Genomic DNA, 23832 nt, shown 5'->3' with positions numbered 1-23832 from the left:
TGTTAACCGTAACCCTAACCCTAACCCTAACTCTAGAATCCGAACTCTAAAATTGTTACACACATAGATACGCACAGCGTAATTTATTATATAAACAATATATGCGTATAAATTACGATTAAACCGGATGAAATATGTCACAGGGAACAACATTTTTATGACCGCCCAGCAGTAACTCTATTCAGCTTAATAGACGTCAGTGATTGGTTGAAATTACAGAAATACGACAACTTTAACATGGAATAACTTGCGAATTCCTTTTTTTTTTGTTAAGAAGACTAAGAGTAAAGGATGTTTTATATGACACATTCTACCAGTGTCCCAAGTTTCAAAGTGTTTCGTTAGTGTTTCGTTAAGAAAATACTGGCGCCCCCGTTTTAAAATAGATCCCAGAGATGTACGGAGAATACTGGTAAGACGTTCAGTTACTTCCCTTGAATATTTTTATTTATTTTTTTTATCCCCCTAAACTTGAAGATTACCAATAATTAAATAAAATTAAAAAAGAAGTATGCCATAGTAATAATTGAATAAACTTTATTAATTTTAATTAATAAATACCTTGCAAGATACTCCTGTTGTTTACGGTTGGCCAAGATCATCCTGCCCAGGGTGTAGCAGGACATCGACGTTTTGCTGGGGTTCAGCGTTTTGATCAAGTCGACAAAGGTGGGAGACTCCACCACATGCAGCGGTAGCATCTTGTCAACAAACAACTCTACAATCCTTCTGTCCCCCATAGACTGATGGACGCCAGTGCCAGCAGTTTGGTCAAACGCCTCGCCAATGCTGGGCTGGCGTGCTTTCTTTACGCATGGTTGCGACGACTGGTTACTAGCACTGCTACCAGAAGATTGCCTATGTTTCCCACGGGAAGAGCCGGCCTTGATCCTTTCCTCAAACTGGATGGCATAGGCTGGGTGTTTCCTCTTGGCATGTGACTTCAAGTTGTAGAGGCTCGTCACTTGTCCCTTGATGGTGATCTCCTTGGGCTGGCACATGACGCATCGGAAGTACAGGATTTTGGCGTTCCTCTTATCCATTGACGTAAGGACAAAGTAGTCCTCCAGGTGGGACCACGGGTTCTGAGACTCCAGGCTCTCAGTCTGAGCGACTTCTGCCTCACCCGCAGCCATTGCAGGCTCCACAAAAAATTTTTCATCCTCAGGCCGAACAAAAACGTCTTCACCTTCCATAACGACAAGCGGTAACATGGCAAACCAATAACTTACATCGCTGTCACTAAGACTGTAACGTGAATGTGACAATGTTGTGAGAAAAGCTGCTGCGTCGACCAAGCACGTCTTGTCACGTGTAAACGTAATCAGCCAACAGCGTGCTTGACTGGCCCTTCGAGACACACTCACAACAGACAGGTACAAAACGTATGAATTTTGTTAGCAGTATCAAATTTAGCGGAAGCTAATTGGTCCGCTAACGGTTTTTAAAGTTAGCGAAAACGCTAATCCACTAATTAGCTGTGAGCAGATTTGCGGAACCATGTCCATCATTGGAAATCACGGTCTCGTGGTCGTAAGTGCAACTCTAAGTTATATACAAGTGGTAGTGAACAGTGACGCGCATTGGAATGGAACCCAGAACCGAGTGGGTGCAAAGCAAACTTCTTAACCACTCAATCTCGGCAGCCCGAGCTTGAGTTCAAATTCATTCAACTGTTTATTTTTGCATTCTTTGGTCAGGGGAAACAACTCTCACTACTATTTTTATAGAGAAGAGATTTAGAAATGTCCGGATGATTTAAACTCAACTTGATATCTGAAAAATATTCAAATATTTAAATCTGTATTAAGTCTCTATCGGTTTCATCTCCGATCGTGATCGAATAAGCTTTTCGTGGAGACGTATATAGTATTGGACGGCATTCGAACTAAGAATCTTTATTTCTAAACTCGTCCATGAAAAGTATTATTACCTCAGTTTAAAAATACGGATTTCTAGTTCAGATCTAATTCCCATCTAAAGCTGAAGTTACTCTATAATCGTATTAACAATAGCTCATCACAGACATTAATTATATTAGAATTAAAGTTAAGAATGATAAAATTGATTCACCTTATAAAAGCTGCCATTTTCAGCATTAGAAGCCCGGAAATTTCCAAAATTAAATTTGGAAAGTAAACTTGTCGCAGATTTTCGTTTATATTACTGTTATCTGAATTTGCATATAATATATACTGATCTGTTTATAACAATATTCTTCTAGTATATTTCTAACTATTTCCAGAAAGTTTAATTCATCTCAGACGAAACCAACAGCGTGAATGTTTTATATTACAAAAGCACCGCGTAAAACGGTGCTGTGTCCGTGGCGTGTGCCTAACAATAATATCTCTGATCAACTGAAATCAATCTCTCAATATATGATGGATAACCATAGAGTGTTAAGATACAAAGGCCATTCAATATTTAGCATTAGAGCATCGAATGTAAATCCGAGGAAACTGCGACGGTCTGCAGTGGCAGCATCGGAACTTACGTCGGATTTTTTCCATCTCAAGCACGAAATAACTTCTAAAATACAAAATTTTGTCAAAAGCGTTAAGAGTAAACCCTGTTCTACGTGACACTTTCAACTAGTATCCGAAGTTTCAAAGTGTTTAGTTAAAAAAAAAATTAATTAAAAAATCTGTGCTTGAGATGGAAAAGATCCAAGATCCCATAATCTCAATAATAAACGTGATATTGAATGGAATAATTCCCCGTTAGAACTTTTTTTATTACGTGTGTATGTATGTGTGCGTGTGCGCGCGCAAGCGTGGTAGAAATCTTCGTTTGCACAAACGTACAAAACGGAGAAAAAACAAATATGGACGACTTGTTCCGAAACACCTCCGCCGAGTGGGGAACGTTTTTCAAAAATAACCCCCAATTGTTTTCCCCCAAAATTCCTATGTCCTCGGAATCTACATAGTCCGAGGAATATTTGTAAAGAATTTCATTTAAAATATCCATTTCCTTGAAAATTAAGACGAAATGAGATGGTGAATTTTCCGAAATTCCCCACTCCACCCGCTTCTAAAATACTTTCCCACCAAAAGTTTGTATATTCGAAATCTACATGATATAACACATATTCATAGAACATTTCATTAAAAAATATTCATTTTTCTGAAAGTTATGATCATCCAAAATCGGGAAGAGGGGGTAGAAATCTGTAGTTATGCCGACTTTTATTTATCGAAAAATACGAGTTAAAGAAAAATGATCTTGTTCAATTTCTTCCAACTACTTGAAGTTTTCGAATTTTCACCAGATTATATTTTTAAAAGTTTGCATGCTAATGAGGAAAAGAAAAAAAGTTACAAGCATTCGATTGCTGATGTCATGGAGATCAACATACACAATGACGTCGAAAGCGCTACATGGTCTCTCGACTTATTAGAAATAGCAGCCAAATCTTCCTTCAACAACGTTTTCTTTATTGCCCACAGGGAGCCGAACATAGAGGGGCGACACAAATGAGGGCGGGATCGATGGTGCATATGGTTTTTACACAGAGGTGAAAAGTTAGAAATTTATATAATCGAATGATAAACAAATGTTAAGCAAAACAAATGCACAAACAATGAAGCGGGGGACAGGTCTTGCCTCGACCCCGCAAGCCCCGTGCCACCACTGTAACCTTTAGTATAGCCTTATGGATACACTGTGGGTTCATTAATTCGCAACAAACTCACCACAGCCTTCCATCTTTGTCCGGTGATCTTAGGGTACGAGTCCTAAATATCGGCCTTTTCCGTAAAAACTGTTTTCGGCGATCTTTACCAAAGATTTTTTTCACGGTGCCCTTGATCTTTTTAACGCGCACAAAAAAAAAAGAATTTGAAGAAAATGTTTTTTAACACCACCATACCCCGTCTTCCCCTGTGAGAGTGAGAAAGAAACGAGGAAGGTGGTCATGAGATATGCTAGAAACAATAGCCAAATCTCCCTTTAATTACACCTTTTCGTCTGAACATATTTACTTGTTTTTTTTTTACCGAAAATGCTTCTCATGGTGCCCCAAAAAATTCATCGTGCGTAGTGCTTACAAAATCAACCAAAATTGGTCCGGGAAGGGGGTGGGTGGGAAAAAACCCCATTTTTCGAAAATTTTATTTTGTGTGTGTGTATGTTTCAAAGATGCTCCAGATCATTTCCAAGGGCACCGTGAAAAATTTTTTAATCTGAATAATTCTTGTCAAAACTTGGTGGTGCTACCTATCTCCGACGTCCGTCAAAACGAGTTCATTGGCAAAGACTAACCTCACTTTTCGGTTCTTCATACTGATGAAAGGTTTAATTACAGGAGAATGGGTATAAAGTCCTATTTCCTTCAAACAACGAATCACAGTCTTGTGAGACACATTGATTCCGTAATCACGATTTACTAGGCGAGAAATTCCTGCAGCAGTATCGAAACGGTCTCTTAACGACAGCCTCTGAATCACAGAGTCTTGCCGACCACTTGTTTTCCGCAGTCTCCCTTGTTTTTCTAATGACACAAAAAGAGCTTATTTCTTCATAAAGCTTGAGTATTTTTGAAACAACACTCTTTGATCTACTAATGTCGCTGGCGATAGCAGAAACTGCTATTCCTTCTTTTTTCAATGTGACCACTCGCTTCCTGAGGCTTTCATCAACTTTACGTCGGCTTTCCATGGTTGTTAATTAACTACTGTTCAATATTAATCTTCGTACTGTTAGGTCAACTTTATTTACATAGGTCGGAGTATTGCCAGATTTTACTATTTGAATTTTACGCTCTACGTTCTCTCATTTTATCCATCTTCTATTTTTCACATAAACATTTTCTGTTATAAATTATTCTTACAAAAATTATTGTAAATAATGAACATACTTTAAAGTATATTCAGCAAAAATTTTATTCGGAAAAATGAAGTAGAAAAGCAAATATCTTTAATTTTTATTTTCGTTCTCTAATTTTGGCCACTATATATGTATGATGTGTAAGTGCATTTCGAGACGTACATCGCTGAGAAAAACCGGTGCTTTCAAACGAACTCTCTATGTAATAGTTGCAGCTATTGTGACTTGCTAGTCGACTGGCTATTCAACGACTCAGTGCTTGCGATATAAAATGAATTTTTTTTTTTTAAAGTAAATATGTTAGGCTGTAAATACAATCGATAAAGAAATTTAAATATGAAAAGTTACTTTTCAAACTAGTAGAATATTTACTCAGGAGGAAGTAAGTCGAAGTAGAAAATGGGTGGTTCACAATTTAAATCGCATAAGAAAGAGTTAAAGTTCAACCCAAATTTAATTTAAAACAATCCTATCTTCGCGTCTTTCGATAAGTTTCCTCCGTGGCAACGGGAAATTTATAATTAAGCTGGAATACTGCATGATCATTTATTCTTCCACCTTGCGAAGCAACCCAAAATAACGAGTTTCAGTTGTCTCAACTAAAAGAGATCCCTGTCGTAAATCGTCAGAATATCAAAGGAATTCCAATGAAAGTGTTCGTAAAATAATGAGATGACTTTTTGCTGAAATACCATTTTTTATTCAAGGTAAGGTTTAAAAGAAATTCAAATTGTATATATTTTGAGGTTATATGTATTCGTTTAAACACATTTGCAGTGGGAGAGTACCTACAGACACTTGCTGCTACTATTACAACCTTGCAAGAATTTATCTCGGCTGTTCATTTATTTATTTTTTTTGTCATCTTTTCAAAATACATAAGGAACGGCGGAGGTAAAGATCATGGACTGCACCCACTTTGGGATTTTTTTTTTCTTTTTTACTGCAACACACTATATCGAGGGTGGAGATTCCGAATCTGCAAAAAAATCTGCATTTCAAAATTTAAATCCCCCCACCCCTCCCCCCATTTCTTAAATTTTCACTTTTTAAAAATTCTTTTTCACGAAATACGTAGAAAAATATGGAGATTATGATTCTGAAAAAAAAAACAATTTTGTAAAATTTCAATTCTTCAAAAAAAAAAAAAATAAATAATAAAATAAACACCCTCTGCCCTATGACAAGAAGTGAAATTAAAGTGTTTTCTCTACTAATGTTTCATGAACATAACCCAAATGTGGTTGAGGGTTTTGGGAATTAAGAGAGGTATGTAAAAATTAGATTTTTTTTACACACACAGACACACAACAAAATGACATTGAAAAAAAAACTTTTTTTTTGGTAATTCGTATTTAGAAAGTTGATTCTCTGTTTGGCTGTTGTTTCTAGCTTGTCAGATTTCCGGTGGGGGGGGGGGGCGTAGTTAAAAATTGAAGATTTTGAAAACCCTTAAAACACGTTTTCATTCTTTGCCCCTCTGGCAAAGAAAAAAAAAGGGTGAGAGAAATTTCACTTTCTGTCATAGGGTGGAATGGCGGGTGTTTGTTTATTTTTTATTTAAATTTTGAAATGCAGGTTTTTTTACAGATTCGGAAAAAAAAAAAATCTCAAAGCCAGTGCGGTCCATGATCTTACCTCCACCTTAATGAACTTACTGTATATAGTACTCGAGCACTACATGTCGATGATAATTCATTATCGATCTTCATTCAGTTCTCCTCGATCGATAATATGAAACCGTGTTAAAATATATTACTAGAAGTTGTTTAGGTGCACGCGTGGTTGTGGTAAAAAAACATGCTTCCCAACCACATAGTTTCGAGTTCAGTCTCACTGCGTGGCGAACCACGTATATGTGTGTGTGTGTGTATCTTTGTGCCTGCCCCCCCCCCCCCTCATCACCACTTGAAATTTGGGGCAGGGGTATAGTCAATTACATCGACCCCACTTTCACTGGTACTTAATACATCGACCCCGAAAGGATGAATGGCAAAGTCAACCTCGGTGAAATTTGAACTTAGAACGTAGCGACGGGTGAAGTACCTATTTCTTTACTGCCCACAAGAGGCTACACACAGAGAGGACAAACAAGGACAGACAAACGGATTAAGTCGATTATATCGACCCCAGTGCGTAACTGGTACTTAATTTATCGACCCCGAAAGGATGAAAGGTAAAGTCGACCTCGGCGGAATTTGAACTCAGAATGCAGTGGCAGACAAAATACCGCTAAGCATTTCATCCGGCGTCCTAACGATAGTGTAATAATAATAATAATAATAATCCTTCTGTTGGCACAAAGTCTAAAATTTGGGGGAAGGGTTAACTCGATTACTTGTTACGCACTGGGATCGATGTAATCGACTTAATTCTTTCCCCTAAATTTCAGCTGTCAAAATAGTTAGATATTTCTTATGTAAGAAAAGGGAGTTCGGTGGATTCCCTTAAAATTAAGACTTACTTGTCTGGCTGCATTGTTTCAGTAGTTCGTCGGTTGTAACGGTTGACAGTCTTATGACACTTGATAGCCTACTTCTAGAAAGCAAATTCGCAATACAAACTACGACTGATAATTTTCTCCGGAAGTAGGTGTCAGTAAACTTTAGACGTTAACTGATTAAAGGCTGCAAAAAGCACAAGATAACAATGTTTTATCGGTTACTTTTTGAAGTAAAGTCTATATTTAATTTCTACAAAGTTAATTGGTCATTTTTCCCTTTGCTTATGTATTTGTACACATGCTTAAAGTTGTACAATAATGTAGTTACAACGGATTGGTAGAATCGGGCAAAATGCTTGGTTGCGTTTAGTTACGGTTCTTTACGTTGAGTTTAAAAACTCCCCATAATTTTGAAGTAAAATAAAGTCCCATTTAATACTGGAATTTATTTATATAACGCTTCCTGGGTGCTAATAGAATTATAATAGGAGACAAAGGTCTGCTAGTAATTGTCTCGAAATGTCATTATGGTTCCAGAAAACGGGTGTGTTCCGATTATGTATTTCCCCTAAAGTTATCATAATACTTGAGGAAGATGAGAATTCAGAAATAACAATAACAGGAATTCTTTGTGAATGCGTATTATTGACTATTCAGTCGCGAAATGCCGTGCTTGAGGAGACCTATTGAGTCAAGTATATCAACATCAGCAATATCAAAATCAAATCAAATGGAAATTGTAGTTGTGAGCCCCGTGCCGGTAGCACATAAAAAGCACCATCTGTATGTGGCCGATGCCAGTGCCGCTTTGACTGGCTTCCGTGCTGGTGGCACGTAAAAAGCACCATCCGATTATGGTCGTTGCCAGCTCTTCTGGCCCCTGTGTCGGTGGCACGTAAAAAGCACCCACTACACTCTCGGAGTGGTTGGCATTAGGAAAGGCATCCAGCTGTAGAAACCCTGCCAGATCAGATTGGAGCCTGGTGCAGCCTCCTGGCTTCGCAAACCCCAGTCGAACCGTCCAACCCATGCCAGCATGGAAAACGGACGTTAAACGATGATGATATATAATGTACTACATATAGATACATACAACACACACACACACATCTTGATGATAATATTGTTCGTGCGTGACCTTCCAATTGTGAGGTCTTTTCCCTCTCCATGAGATAGTGATAGCTATTCCAAAACTACACCAAAGATGTTTCAGAATCGTAACTGCTGTTGTATGAAAATGATTACAATAACATAAAGGAAAAAAAAACTATCCTTTTCCTTTCTTATGGAACTTCAAAAGACAACGATTCCAAAACTACACTGTTCGTGTTACCTTACAAAGAATCAATAAATAGCTCTGCTGTGAAGCTTAGTGCGTCGAGTTACGTCCCTTCACTTCCAATAGTAATTCGGGTAATTAAAGCGGGTGCCTTCTTCCCCCAATTTCCCCTCAACAAAACAAGTTAACCGTAAAAATAGAGTAAAAAAAATATTTTCAAAACAAAAACAAAGTTTTTCGGTGTACCACTATACAAAATAATACTGAAATATCACTGTTTTGTTAAAGGTAAGACTTTAAAAACATTTAAGGTGCCCAATTTATATATATACACAATAGTTATTTAATTGTAGTCGCAATGGGAGGAGCCCAGAGAAGCACAACTCCATCCTACTTTATTGTAATTATTCTAATAACTCAAAACATGTTTTATTTCGTGTCACTGATTGCTCGTGACCGATTTCAATTCTATTTCCTCATGAAATCAAATCAAAGAAACGTTATTAAAACCTCCTTAGTTAATGTTTCACGAACGAAGATAAAGGAACATGAAATTATTCGTTGTATAAATTCGAATAAATGTTATTGTTTATTTCTGTTACTTGATAGTAAATACATCAAGAGTTTTTAGGTAAATAGTTACTATTAGACCCGTCTCACGAGTTGGGTGTAATAGGGATAACGAAAGAAAAATATTAATTTTTAGAGAAAAGAATTTACAGTAGTTTTTTTATTGGAAGTTTTTTTTTTTAATCTATTCTAGTTCTTTGGTTTTAACCTTTTACTTTCTCCTTTATATGATTAAAAAGAGGAAAAACAAACTGAAACTAATTTTACACAAGCTAGAAAAATGAACAAATGTAATTCTAAACATAGCAGGAAATAACAAGTTGCACAAACTCTTCCTATTTTTGCTCACAATATATATTTCTATCGTCCGTCAAGTAAATAAAGATAAACATGCTAATCAAGTACAGATATGATGATGCAACCTACTTTTAAAAAACAAGAGTCACTTGCCATTGCAGAAGGTAAAAATATGAAATTAAGTTACAAATAAAAACAAGACCTGCATGCAGCTTTGTCCTAAAAAGCATGTACAAATGTCGACGTAACCTGCTAAATCTGTTGTATGACCCATATTTGGGTTATAGACCTTCATTCTCATATACCACTGCTTCTAGAAATATGTGAGCATGTTAAAAGTTATCACGTCTTATGTAAGAAAGATAACTCACAGTTGTTGTTGTAACGCTGTACCATTTAACGTCACTCGATGGACCGTTTTGAGCATCACACTTCTAACGTTTTAGCAAATGTTAAAAGTATCGGGCATTAAGTAAACTTTGGACGGTAAATGATAAAAGATGATTAAAAATCACATGTCATAGACGACTAAATAAAATAGAAACTTAAATGTTAAAATAACTAGTTTTTCGCACTGCAACTTGCGTTACAAGATAATGTTTTTATCTTGAAATCATTTAACTAAACATAGGACTTCTACAAAAACTTGAAGTTGCCACACAGTGGGACTGAACCATGTAGTTGAGAAGCAAATTTCTCACCATGCAGCCACTCCTGTACCTTCATATAGAAGTCACAAAGGCAAACATACGTTTGTCCAATTTTCCACTTGTATATGGCCTATAGAGATAATATTGATAGACTGTCTTCTGCATGACACTCCTAACGTTTTTACCTGTAAATATTGAAATTATCAGGCATTTAGTAAACTTTGGTCGTTAAATGATAAAAATTGATTAAAAGTCACATGTCATAGACGATTAAAAATAATTAAACCTTAAACGTTAAAATAATAACTGAACTTTTACACTGTGACTTGCATTACAAGATACATGGATATATAGTGTGTAGTAGAAGGGATGAACTCGGGTACAGTACTACAATTTGTTTTATTGATCTTTGGGTGGATGTTTTGGCAAAGTCAGCTCCAGTGCAATTTGAACTTAAACTATAAACAACTGGAAAGAAACATTTATTCATTTTTTTTTTTTTCTAGAGGAATGAATTTTATGAAGGCACAACAAACTCTCTTTTGGGATGAGCATCCAGCTGTAGAATCTGACAAAATTGAGATGCACAAGTGAATTGTGGTTCTCTGATCTATCAAGGATAACAGTAACTCTCAATAAGATTTGACTTGAACTGTGATAACCCATTCAATCCATTGTAGCATAGACAGCAGATGATTGGGTATAACTTAAGGGAGATTTAACTGTTAATTCCAACAGATCAATCAAACATGATCCATCCCATTTTCTTGATTTCTGTTCAGTTTTCATTGAATCTACAATCTCGCAATATTTTTGTATATTTTCAGGTCAGTTTTTTTAAGAAAATGATATGGAGCCTAATCGGGCCAACTTCCAGTGGACTGCTGTTGTACTTACCTGCTCTGATAACCAATGGTCACAATCTGTGCAACAAGGTGAATAGCTGCAAATAGTTTTTCTAGCAATTGCAGTGTGGAAGATGTTTATAAGCCATTTAAAAACACACTCAAACTGTTAGTTTCATTTCAACATTTGAATTTGTGTCAAAATATTTTCGTCACATTGAAACTGTGACCTGTAAGCACAAAGTTTTGTCAGTGATTAGGTCAGAGTTTCAAAGTGATGTAAATATTTTGACACAAATTAAATTCAAATGTTGAAGTGAAATTAATGGTTTTTGTGCGTTTTTAAATGGTTTAGATATCTTCCGTGCTGCAATTGTTTTTGTTTCAGCACATGATCTGAGATCAAGTCACTTGCTATGCAAGTACATCCCTGTAATATTTTTTCTAAATTCTTGTTAAAAACATTTTTTTTCTTTGTTTCTCTGTTTTAACTTTCTTTCATCTGTAATAAATTTATCAAAGCCATTTATGTAAATTTCTATTCTCTTTGTAGAATTTGTCTACAAGAGAGTCTGGTATAATCCTTTGCCCAGCTTAATGCCACCTCCTGGTCTTTGAGTGCCTTTAGTAGAGTTCACTATGCTTTAAGTATTTCGACCAGCTCTCTGGTTTGCTAATAATCTTATCCATTCCTACCACCAATTTCAGAAGAAAAAAAAGGTTATGAGCAGTGCCCTCTCACCTCTATGAAAATTTCTCCTCTTGTTTTTTTTTTTTCTGTTGACCTTGTGTGGATGTAGTGAATGTTTTAAATATGTTCAATGATTTTGTGTGCTTTTGCTTCAATGTTTTATGGTGTGTTCAATGTCGGGCCCAATAATTTTGAATATCTTATGATAGACTATATGTCATTGTTATGTTAGGCATAAAATTGTATTTACTCAGTCTTGAGTGTATCTAATGATTTTTATGTCAGTTGTGTTCCCAGGTCATTTGCACTGTCCTTCTTGCAAGTAACCATTTCACATTCCTTTACTTATACCCACTTTTGCTTTTTTTCCTGTCACTTCTACATTATTTTAATCCACAACCTTAATCACAGTTCCATATTACACCACATTTTTTTTATCTATTAATTTCAGAATTGGATATAAGACAAGCTAAAGGCTTATTCCCAAAAGATGTAATTTTGCTAACCATTGAAGATCCAAAATCAAATGTTGGAAGCGGAGGAGCAACAATTAATGCTTTGTTGGCTGTTACTGAGTATATCTGTGCTAAAAAAGGATATACGGTAAGGAATTGGTCGAGTCTTATTGTTTATTGCAGGTATTGGTGCCATAACAAGACAGTCTAGAGAAAGTTGTTTAACCTTTGATCATGCAGACCTACAATCAAAGATCCACATTCAGTGTAGTCTTTAAAATAGTATGGTAGATTTGGTTGTTATTTCTAGCAAGTCAAACACTTCATTGGCACTGTTCTATTTATGTGATTGATAACATGTCATTGGGAAAGGCTTGGCCAAGACTGTTTTTCATTCCTTTTAATATTTCTATCTGAACCATTACACAGCATTTTTATTTGTTATCTTATTTCAATTGGAGGACTGTGGCCATTCTGGAGCACCACCTTGAAGAGTTCTCGTCAAATAGATTGACCCTACCACAACCAGATTGATTATATGGGTGATTAGACTATAGCTGACACCACCAGATATTTTAAGCATCTCTGCAGTGATTCCTGATGAGCTGGGGGCTTTCCCTGTCTTCATACCCTTAATTGCTTTATCTACCAAGGTTCTGTCAATTCAGATAGCTGGTCCCTCTTTTGGATCGACATTTGGCAGGCTCTCTTTCTTCCATGCATTCTCTTCATTTAGCAACCTTTCATAGTGGTGTCTCCAAGTCTCTCTCTTTGCAGCCTCATTAAATGCAAGTGAGCCATCATCCATGCAGACACATTTCTCTCCTATGACATCACGATTCTCTCTCATACATTGTCTTGCAACACAAAACACTTAGTCTTTGGTCTTCATGGTGCAGAACATTGGCAAAATTTCTCTTATCTGCTTCCCCTCTGGCTAAGTAAATCTGTCTCCTAGCTTCCCTACTGGCAATCTGATACAGTTCCCTGCTACCTCCGTTCTTCCAGTCCTTCCATGCCTGTTTCTTTTCCCTAATGTCCCATGTTACCTTAGGTTGAGTGGGGGCTTTGCACCATCCACAGATCTGGTCAGTGGCCCTCAACAGGTTGTCCCATTGTCTTACACATTCGGTGATGCTATATCCTCCTCTATTTCGTCATATGCTTTGAGTAATATGTCTCTAAATCTCTGTCCATTCACAGGATCCTTAAGCTTCCATGTCCTTCTTTTCCATGCTGATCATCTTCTAGGCACCCATTTAGCCCTGATCCTAAAGCCACTAACTACTAACCTATGCTGTGGGGTGCATTCTTCACCTGGGAAGGTTTTGGCATTTCCTGGTGAGGATGTAGTCGATCTGACTAGTGTGTCCACCAGACTGATAAGTGACTAGGTGACTGGCAGGTTTCCTGAAGTTAGTATTGCAACTATAAGATCATTTGCATCACAGAACTCCAGCAGCCTGGTTCCTTCCTCATTGTGGGAACCAAAACCATAGCCACCATCTACACCATGGAAGCCCCCTGCATGTTGTCCAAGAGGGTGTCATAACATCGGTTTTCTGTTCATCAGGTAGCCCTGGCTGAGGGGCATAAGCCAAGATAATGGTTGCTAATCCATCTTGCAAGCACTAATCTAATCTTAAGTATTCTATCGCAGACTCTGACTACCTTGATTACCTTATCAACCCATTTTTCTGCAAGAAGTATACCCATGCCCCACCGACCCCTTCAGTGTTCCCTACCCAGAAAATCTTATACCTATGTTCTTTGCCTGTGAGGAACCTAGCAGAACTTCCTCTCCACCTTACTTCTTGGATGCAACACAAATCTACACGTCTCCGTTCAAGCACGTGTGTGTGCATGTGTGTACACATGCATTTATGTGTACCCTTGTGTAGACATCATGTGATGGCTGTAAATGAGCATCACTGTCATACAAGCGAGGTTGTTTGTTTCCAACCGTCTGTGAAAAACATGTCTAGCCATGAGGAAATATTACCTTGCTTTGAAACAGGTAAGGGTTTGCAACTGGAAGTGCATCCAGCCAATTCCATCCCACCTATGCAAGCATGAAAAAGTGGATGATAAATGATGATGATGTATATGACAGATTTTCACAGGTTTCTGACTTTGAAATTTTACTCATAAAGCATTGATTAACCGATATGCTAAATAGTAAGATTGAACCTACAATGACAGAGTTGTAAAGTAAACTTCTTTACCACACAGTGATGTCTACATATATTTTTGGCTGCTATTTCTAGCAGACTAAGCAACCACATAGAAAGAAGTTCCATCACCATACATTTGTGGGTGGTGTTATCATAGTCATTGCTACCATCACTACTACTGCTGCTGCTGTTTCTATAACCAATAAGTAGAGAGATGACAAAAAAATACTTGAAATTTCATTTAAAGAATTTCAAAAGATATCTAAGAAAATGTTTCAATTATGCCATTGAGTGTTTGTTGAAAATCAACAAGAATTTGATGAAAAATATTCCCATGGTTTTCTTTAAATATAGTAAAAACTGATAAATTTCTTGTCTTTCAGGCCATCAATGCTGATGTTCTCCAAAACTGTTACATACTTATTCTTCACAGTGTAAGTTGTATTTCTTCTTCTCCTTATAATTCCATTCACAAATGACAAAGAACCAGGAGTTGTGGTGATTTGCTGTACTTGAGAAGACATAAGCTAAAGCTCACATGTGGTGTGCTGAGTTACAATTCAAGTAGGCTACAGAACACAAGTGTGCATCAGGTGGTAAATTAGGATGAGTTTCATAAGCAATTCAGTTTCCATGCCTTAGTCTTATTAGAGGCTAATCATTATGCATGTGCCTCGGTAGAGCTCAATAAGGTTAATCTAACTAGTCTGGGTTTAGATTCTGGTTGACTTAGAGAAAGAACTTTTTTTTTTTTTTTAGGAACACAGTCAAAGTCCTTGGATGAGTTGTCAGTGAATACTTGTAGGTTGATGATTCCTTTGGCTACACCAGTAGAAAATACATAATGTGTGGCAGATTTGATGACTTTCTCAATGCATCTAGATTCAGCTATTGCTGTGAATAGGTTCTAACCTAAGCATTCTAATACATTCCATTACTGTATAATTTTGTATGGATTTTTGCTCTGATATTCATTGTTTTGATGCTCAAGTCAAATATCAATTGTTGAATTTCTGCAATTTCATTATGGATGGCTAGTTTTTGTTCAATAGCAGTGGTGGGGGAAGACGCACAGATCATCCTTTGAAAAGACCAATTTTGTAGTTGAACAACTTTTCCCTGAAAGACCATCCATCATGGAATCATAATGTGCCTTATTTTGGTTCCAAATTGTCACAAAACTATTGGTGCATTGAAAAACAGACAAAACCATGACACTGATTTCAAAAGCCTTTGCAGATTAGTACGTACGTGACATGTGATTCTCAGCACATTGTTCTGAGTTTCATCAACAAGTTTCATTATATACATGTGTAGTAACGCCTTACTAGCAGACGACCTTTCCGGTAAGCTTATCCACGCATGCGCAGGGACTAGTTCCGGAAGGAACACGGGAAGAGTCTCATGCGCATGCGTGGAGTTCAACATCTAAAACGTTCCCGCTCTTTTCATTCTCTTTCTCGGCCGGCCAGCCATGAGCCCAGACGTACAAGCAGACTGTCTCCAACATTCCAACTCTGGAGACAGCTCATTCCAACATTCCAACTCTGGAGCTAGACAAATAACCACTCAACATCAATGACGGCGTCTCAGCAACCAAAGGGCGAAGTGCTGCCTATTTCCTCTGTAAATAAATATTGTTGTGTTGATGGTTCAGAATCTGCGTTCCGTTGTTTCTTCAGAATTTAATGTACGGAAAGCGGTGTACACCTAATGGTGTATAACCACTTTCCTATACATGAAACCATAACGATTCTGTCCTGTCTGCAATTCAAATAAAATGTCTAAGTCTGGATGTATGAAGACGGGCTGAAAAGTTCATCGGTTGATTATGAAGGAGTGACACTAGAGCTGTGAAATCTTGCATGCATTAATTTCAACTCTTCTTGTAAAGTGCGTAACTGCATTGACACCTTATACTGAAATTTCAATAAACTAACAAGTGTACTAAACAAACCAACCTGCATTTGGTAGAAACTGCAGGCAGTTCACACCATGCTATCTTTATATAATGCATTTGTCTTTAGATGCACATAGAAGTACACGTGTGTATATATGCATGTAGGTGTGTGTATGTATACATATAGGTATGTATATAGATGTATGGATATGTATATATATATATATATATATATATATATATATATATATATATATATATACTCTTTTACTTGTTTCAGTCATTTGACTGCGGCCATACTGAAGCACCGCCTCCAGTCGAGCAAATCGACCCCGGGACTTATTCTTTGTAAGCCTAGTACTTATTCTATCGGTCTCTTTTGCCGAACCGCTAAGTCATGGGGATGTAAACACACCAGCATCAGTTGTCAAGCAATGCTAGGGAGACAAACACACACACACACACACACACATATATATAGATATATATATATACACATATATACGACAGACTTCTTTCAGTTTCCGTCTACCAAATCCACTCACAAGGCTTTGGTCGGCCCGAGGCTATAGTAGAAGACACTTGCCCAAGATGCCATGCAGTGGGACTGAACCCGGAACCATGTGGTTGGTAAGCAAGCTACTTACCACACAGCCACTCCTGCACCTTATATATATATAATTTTTATAGACACCCACTGATATTATTTTAATCCCTGTTCTATGAAAGAAAATCTTTCTAGCTTGCTTTTTAATTTTTCTTCTTTCAGGGTCGATGTTATCCCTACAGTTCCTGTAGACAAGCTTTCCTTCCATTGCCTGTGAAATACCAGAAATCAAGTTATGACTCCCTTCTCTGTCTTATCGACATTACTTACAAAACTGTAACTGAAAGTGTAAGCAATTTCCTTACCATTATTTAACTTTGAAGCTACTTTAACAAAATAATTCTGCATATCTTTTAATGAAATATGTAATGAATGTTAGTTTAAATTATTTACGTCACCTGTGCCCAGCCTCGCCTTACTGGCACTTGTGACGGATGGCACGTGTAAAGACATTTGAGTGAGATCGTTGCCAGTGCTGCTGGACTGGCTCCTGTGCAGGTGGCACGTAAAATACACCATTTTGAGCGTGGCCGTTGCCAGTACCACCTGACTGGCCTTTGTGCCGGTGGCATGTAAAAGCACCCACTACACTCTCTGAGTGGTTGGCGTTAGGAAGGGCATCCAGCTGTAGAAACTCTGCCAAATCAGATTGGAGCCTGGTGTAGCCATCTGGTTTCACCAGTCCTCGGTCAAATCGTCCAACCCATGCTAGCATGGAAAGCGGACGTTAAACGATGATGATGATGATGACATTGGACAAATATGTGTCCTCATTTTGTTTGTTGTTATCACAACATTACGGCTGATTTACTCGCCCACCTTCATCAGGTGCCCTGGTAGAAATAATATAAAATGGGTTTATGTAGGTATACATGCATAGGTGCTGGCATGTTTGTGTGGTTCAGAAACTCACTTTGTAACCCATGCTTTCAGGTTCAGTCCCACTCATCAGTGAAATTTTGTCTTCATATTGTTGCTTAGTTCCAGCTCAACTCAGATGAAGACAACACAGATTCTACCTAGTACTACATTATCCAATATACCCTTCTTTCTTCTCTCTCTCTAATTTAGCCAAGGGAGACTTGGCTGCTATTTCTAGCAGATTGAATGATAGCATACAGGCCCCCCCCCCTCATTGTCTTTATGTTGTTATATAGAACTGAGTCTGTATTAAATCAACAACACACATACAACTAACCATGTCACAGATACTACTATTTCTTTTGATCTGGCATCATTGCACACAAGAGATCTAAAGTCTTCAGATCTGACCTCACTATGTTCTCTCAACTTCTCTGCTGCACATACCTTCTGCTGTCAATATATGTTACTTTTGGCACCAAGGAAATGTCTTCTGTATGTATTAAATATCTTTACCAGTATAGCCATTATATAGATCTTTCTTCTACCATTCAGGTTTTAGCATCATATTGTGGCTCAGTCCCATGTTGCTTCTGGTCAACAAGACCTAACAAAGCAGCCTTCACTCTTACATTTGTCTTGTGATGCTTGGCCACACTGTTTATAGATTTTATCATTTTTTTTCCCCACATTTTTTTTTTGCTGTATTTGTTGTACTTGATAAGACGCATCAAGCTCAGTAAAATCGCTGTCTTCCACACATACAGGCTTGTCCTTTCAGGTGTGGGTGCCACTTAAAAAGCACCCACGCCAGTGCTGCATATATGTACCCATGCCGGTGCTACATAAACACACCCATATCAGTGGCACCTGAGAACCACCCAGAACATTCTGTTGAGTGTTGACATTAGGAAAGGCATTCAGCTGTAGAAAACATGCCACAACAGACAATTGAAATCTGGACAGCTCCATGTCAAACTGTCCAACTCATGCCAGCATGGAAAGCAGATGTTAAACGATGGTGATGATATTTCTTTAAATGTTTGCTTTCTTTTCACAGATTGCTCAATATGCTCCCCCTGGTATCTGGGTGTGCAGCACAGATATGATGTTATGTGTTCCTGAGGGTGCTAGTACGTATTATTGTCAAAGAATTTCTTCATTAACTATTAAGCTATGAATAAAGTTTATGATGTCTAAATTAATAACTATCTTCATTTTTTTTTACTTGTTTCAGTCATTAAACTGTGGCCATGCTGGGGCACCACCTCAAACAATTTTAGTTGAATGAATCGACACCAGTACTAATTTTTTTGTGAAGCCATCCATTTTTTGCCAAATTGCTAAGTTATGGGGCTGTAAACACACCGACATGGGTTTCTAAGCAGTGGAGGACACACACACACACACATATAGATGGATAGACATTTAGATACAACAGGATTCTTTCAGGTTCCTTCTACTAAATCCACTCACAAGGCTTTGGTCAGCCTGAAGTTACAGTAGAAGACACTTGCCCAAGATGCAACACTGTAAAAGAATGAATTCTTATTATTATTAAGGCGGCAAGCTGGTAGAATCGTTAGCATGCTGGACAAAAGGCTTGGCTGCATTTCATCCATCTTTACATTCTGCATGCATATTCCGCCAAGATTGACTTTGCCTTTCATCCTTTCAGGGTCGATAAATTAAGTACCAGTTACATACTGGGGTCAATGTAATCGACTATCCCCCCTCCAATTCCCCAAAATTTTAGACTTTGTGCCTATAGCAGGAAGGATTATTATTATTTAAGGTGGGAAGCTGGCAGAATGGTTAGCACATCAGACAAAATGCTTAGTGACATATACATCTTTACATTTTGAGTTCAAATTCCACTGAGGTTTACATTGCCTTTCATCTTTTCGGGGTTAATGACATAAGTACCAGTCACATACTGGGGTTGATGTAATCAACTAGTCCCCTCCCCCAAATTTCAGGTCTTGTGCCTATAGTAGAAAGTATAATTATTGTTATTATTATTATTATTATTATTATTTTCAAGAATTCCAATGGACAGATGCAGATGTTTGTGCTGTTACATTTCCAAGTAGTGTTTCATACTGCAAAGACCATGGTATATACAAGACAGATTCCCAGGTAAGTTATCTATCTCATTTCTATGCATAATTATCTATACCATCCATCATTTACTGTTAACGATCCTCCATAGGTTACTATCAACTGCTTACCATCAACATTTCTGTACTCCTCGCCATCAACATTTCTGTACTCCTCGCCATCAACATTTCTGTACTCCTCGCCATCAACATTTCTGTACTCCTTACCTTCGGCTATTGGACCTCAGTGGTTATTATCTATCATCTTATCTTCCAGTTTTATCATCTACTGCAGGTCTTCACTGGTTGCTGTTGCCATTTGTCTTCAATATTTCTTTGATGACTACCATCTATCCATTATCATTAAGTGATAGTCATAGTTCTTGATAAATTTGGTTGCAAATATATGTACCGGTGTGGCTATGTGGTAAGAAGCTTGCTTCTCAACCACATGGGTTTGGATTCAGTTCCACTGCATGGCACTTTGGGCAAGTGTCTTCTATATTAAAGCCTCGGGACGACCAAAGCCTCATGAGTGGATTTAGTAGACAGAAACTGAAAGAAGCCGATCATATATAGATATGTATATATCTATGTGTGTGTGTATGTGTTTGTCCCCCCCCCCAATCACCACTTGACAACCGGTGTTGGTGTATTTACATCCCCATAATTATGCAGTTCAGCAAAAGAGACTGATAGAATAAGTACTAGGCTTAAAAAATATCCTGGGGTCAATTTGTTTGACTAAAACTCCTCAGGGCAATGCTCCAGCTTGACCACCATCAAATGACTGAATCAAGTAAAAGAATAAAAAGAATATTTCTTTAATTTACATTTGGATGACCTTTCTAATACCTTGCTTTAGGCCGTAATGAATCTACAAAGGAGCTTCTTGTAGTGGTTCAGTCTGCTACAAATAGCAACCAAATCTCCCTCAAATTATCATCCTACTGTCTTAAAAATGACAGATACATTAAATAATGTAGTTCTAGATAGACTTTATAGAAAGAAAAAAATAGCATCCTTATAACTGACCTTGGGTTAAGTAACAGCAACAACAATAATGGCTTGATCTTGCGATAGTAACCTATTTTTCATCATCATTTTTCCTGTATTCCATGTTGGCATGAGTTGTAGTTTCACAGAATCTGACCAGTCAACGGACTGTGTTGAGCTCGAAGGCCTGCTTTGGCATTGTGGGTACCTTTCCCAATGCCAACCACTTCACAGTGTGTTCAGGGTGCGTTTTTATGTCACCAGCACTAGTATGGTACCTGAGTAACTCTCAAAACAAGACCCCTTGATCGGACAGGGTGTAACATTGAGGGAGGTTGCTTATGTCAGGTGTTGAGAGGCAAGAGTATGATAGAGGTATAGGAACAGGTGTCTAGCTGTAGGGGATATATCTGGCTACCCCTGTGGAAAAAGAAAGTATTGACACAGAAGTTTCTGGATGTAGCTTCATGGTACAAGATGGTGAACGTGAAGGGGATGCAGACTGAGGAACAGGTGCGGGGAATAGGAACAGAGAATCAGGTAAATTTGAAAGAGTTTGAGGTGACCAAAAGGGATATAGGTGATGCAGTGAATGGCAAACAGGGGATGAGGCATTGTCAATAGCTCGATTTCACAGGTCACTGAGCTGGCCTATCATCAAAAGCATCCCACCCATAGTTGGCATTACGTATCTAGGACTACATTATCCACAGCTATCATGCATTTCATATTCACAGGACTAAGAGAAATATTACTTTGCTTAGAAACAGGTGAGGGTTGGTGACAGAAAGAGCATCCAACTGTAGAAAAATCTGCCTCATCCAATTTCCTCTGACCAATGCAAGCATGGAAAAATGGATGTTAAAAATATGTAATTGAATAAGTTTCTATTTATTTTTGTTTGATTTTCCTTCACTGTTATATTTACTTTGTCTTTTTTTTCCTTTTATAGGGCTTCGTTGAGGACATCCTTTATAAAGTTGATGAAAACGAGATTTTGAAATATATTGGCCCAAATGAAAATCCATTAATTGTAAGTTATTACCAAAGAAACAAACCTTTATAATACCTGTTCTAACCACATATTCTCTTTCTGTATTTTTATTTCTTACTCTGTGATCTCTTCTCCTTTCTTTGTCACGTTAAATCAATCCAACCATGTGTGATAAATTTACCCATCAATAAAAGCCTCTATTTCTATATCTGTATGTGACATGTGTAGAGATTAAATTCTGCATTATTTTGAAGGAATTTTGTATTTTGCATTAATGCAGACATGTAAGTAATTCATTTATTATTAAATATGATATAAATTATTTACATGTTTTTTTAAGTTATGAAACAATTTATCACGATATTAGAAATTTCTTATTGTTAAATAAAATTTCATCAAACTATTTTCTTGTCATTTATGACTTTATACTCTGTATTTCCTACAGGTTACTGGGATATTGATTTAACAGTTATTCTATTCTATATTCCTACAGGTCACTGGTTTGTTATATTTCAAACAGAATGTGGCAGAAAAGATTCTTTCATTTCATGTGAAACCTCCATTAGACGGCTGCACTTACATTGGCCTTGATAGTGGACAAACGCCAAAACAGGTATAAGCGTCATTAAAGTACCCCCCCCACACACACACACACACATATGTATATGTAAGAGCATTTGACACATGAAGCACTTCTTAAATGTTATTATTTTTTACTTATTTGTTTCTCACCACTCCTTTGCAAGATCTTGCTTTTTGTAGCCATGTGGTTAAGAATCTTGCTTCCCAATCATGTGGTCTTGGGTTCAGTTTCACTGTGTAGCACCTTGGGCAAATGTCTTATCTTCTACTAAAACCTTTGGGCTGCCAAAGCCTTATGAGTGGATTTGGTAAATGGAAACTAAAAGAAGCCCATCACGCACATGCGCGTGTGTGTGTGTGTGTGTGTCCTTGGCATTACTTGATGGTTGTAAATGAGCATCATCATCATCATCAAACCAGTGCTTTTTACATGGCACCATTACCATATGTATACAAAGTTAATTGACAGATAAAAAGACCCTAATTAAAGGTATTCTACTTGATTTTCAGTTGTCCCTCTTCTTTGATGTGCTGCTGCCAATGGCTACCAATATAACAGAAGAAGATTTCGTATCTGGGAAAAGAGTTCATTCTTTTAAAGACTTTCCTGTCAATCAGGACGGAAGTGGAGATTGGCAAAACGCTAAAGAAGTTCGTCAAATTTTGTGGAATGAATTAAATAGTTTAAAAATAATGACTTGTAAGTATCAACTATTTCACTTTGCAATTTCTTTTTTTTAAATTCTTTTATTTTGGAGTGAGTTGGTACTTGTGCACTTACTGTACAACTGAATCTATGGTCCTAAACTCAGTTGTTGAATTTTGCACTCAGCTAATGCACAATTTTGTATGCCTGTTTGGCAAACAAATACTACTCACTGACCCTTTAGTAAGTTATACCCACCTCTCTCTCTCTCACTCTCTCTCTCTCTCTCTCTCTCTGTTTGTGTTTGTCCCACCACACCACTTGACAACCAGTATTGGTTTGTTTACATCCCTGTAACTTAGTGGTTTGGCTAAAAGGAATGATAGAGTAAGTACCAGACTTGAAAATAAGTCCTGGGGTTGGTTTGTTTGACTAAAACCCTTCAAGGTTAGTGCCCCCCTGCATGGCTGCAGTCCAATGACTGAAGCAAGTAAAAAATATATATGTGTGTGTGTGTGTGTGTATATACACACACACACACATACACACACACACACACACACACACACACACACACATACTGGGTTTTTTCCCAATCAGTCGCCATTACTTGATCACTAAATCCACAAGTTTTTTTTTTATTCTCTCTCTGTTTATTTTTTCTAATTCCTTTCTGTTGAAGAGCGTAGGCTCGAAATGTAAAAGACTTTCTCACTTTTCCAAGTCTCAAACTAATACACCTGCTTGTTGTTCATACACCTGTTTCGTCTTGTTTTTTCTGTAAATTTCAACCACACACACACACACACACACACACACACAAATATATATGCATATGTGAGAGGGAAAGAGAAGGAAATACACACACACACACATAGTTGCAGGTATAGTCATGTGGTTAAGAAATTCACTC

At 37.5% G+C, this 23832-nt stretch overlaps 2 protein-coding genes across 6 annotated transcripts in view; one reads left to right on the top strand and one right to left on the bottom strand.

Annotated features, from left to right (window-relative positions):
- LOC106869584 (xaa-Pro dipeptidase) overlaps positions 1-7441 on the bottom strand; it is a 32209-nt gene extending 24768 nt beyond the window's left edge. Inside the window, exon 1 of one of the 3 annotated variants that reach the window (XM_014915387.3) lies at positions 7295-7441. In XM_014915387.3, the coding sequence (XP_014770873.1) occupies positions 7295-7308 (14 nt within the window). In that variant the 5' untranslated portion in view covers positions 7309-7441. Of the gene's footprint in view, positions 1-561; positions 1777-2073; positions 2303-7294 lie in introns of those variants that run through there. The other 2 variants (XM_014915386.3, XM_014915385.3) reach the window with 2 other exon arrangements.
- LOC106872675 (L-fucose kinase) overlaps positions 3433-23832 on the top strand; it is a 49766-nt gene continuing 29366 nt past the window's right edge. Inside the window, exons 1-10 of one of the 3 annotated variants that reach the window (XM_089364734.1) lie at positions 3433-5537; positions 10897-11004; positions 12057-12208; positions 14618-14668; positions 16904-17029; positions 18663-18735; positions 19647-19741; positions 21650-21730; positions 22185-22304; positions 22784-22973. In XM_089364734.1, coding sequence (XP_089220860.1) covers positions 10920-11004; positions 12057-12208; positions 14618-14668; positions 16904-17029; positions 18663-18735; positions 19647-19741; positions 21650-21730; positions 22185-22304; positions 22784-22973 — 973 coding nt within the window. In that variant the 5' untranslated portion in view covers positions 3433-5537; positions 10897-10919. Of the gene's footprint in view, positions 5538-8667; positions 8841-9787; positions 9906-10896; positions 11005-12056; positions 12209-14617; positions 14669-16903; positions 17030-18662; positions 18736-19646; positions 19742-21649; positions 21731-22184; positions 22305-22783; positions 22974-23832 lie in introns of those variants that run through there. The other 2 variants (XM_089364733.1, XM_089364735.1) reach the window with 2 other exon arrangements.

The sequence above is a fragment of the Octopus bimaculoides genome, chromosome 16 (assembly GCF_046866305.1).
Source record: "Octopus bimaculoides isolate indiv1 chromosome 16, ASM4686630v1, whole genome shotgun sequence".
Taxonomy (NCBI): Eukaryota; Metazoa; Mollusca; class Cephalopoda; order Octopoda; family Octopodidae; genus Octopus; species Octopus bimaculoides.
This window is presented reverse-complemented; position numbering and strand designations above follow the sequence as displayed.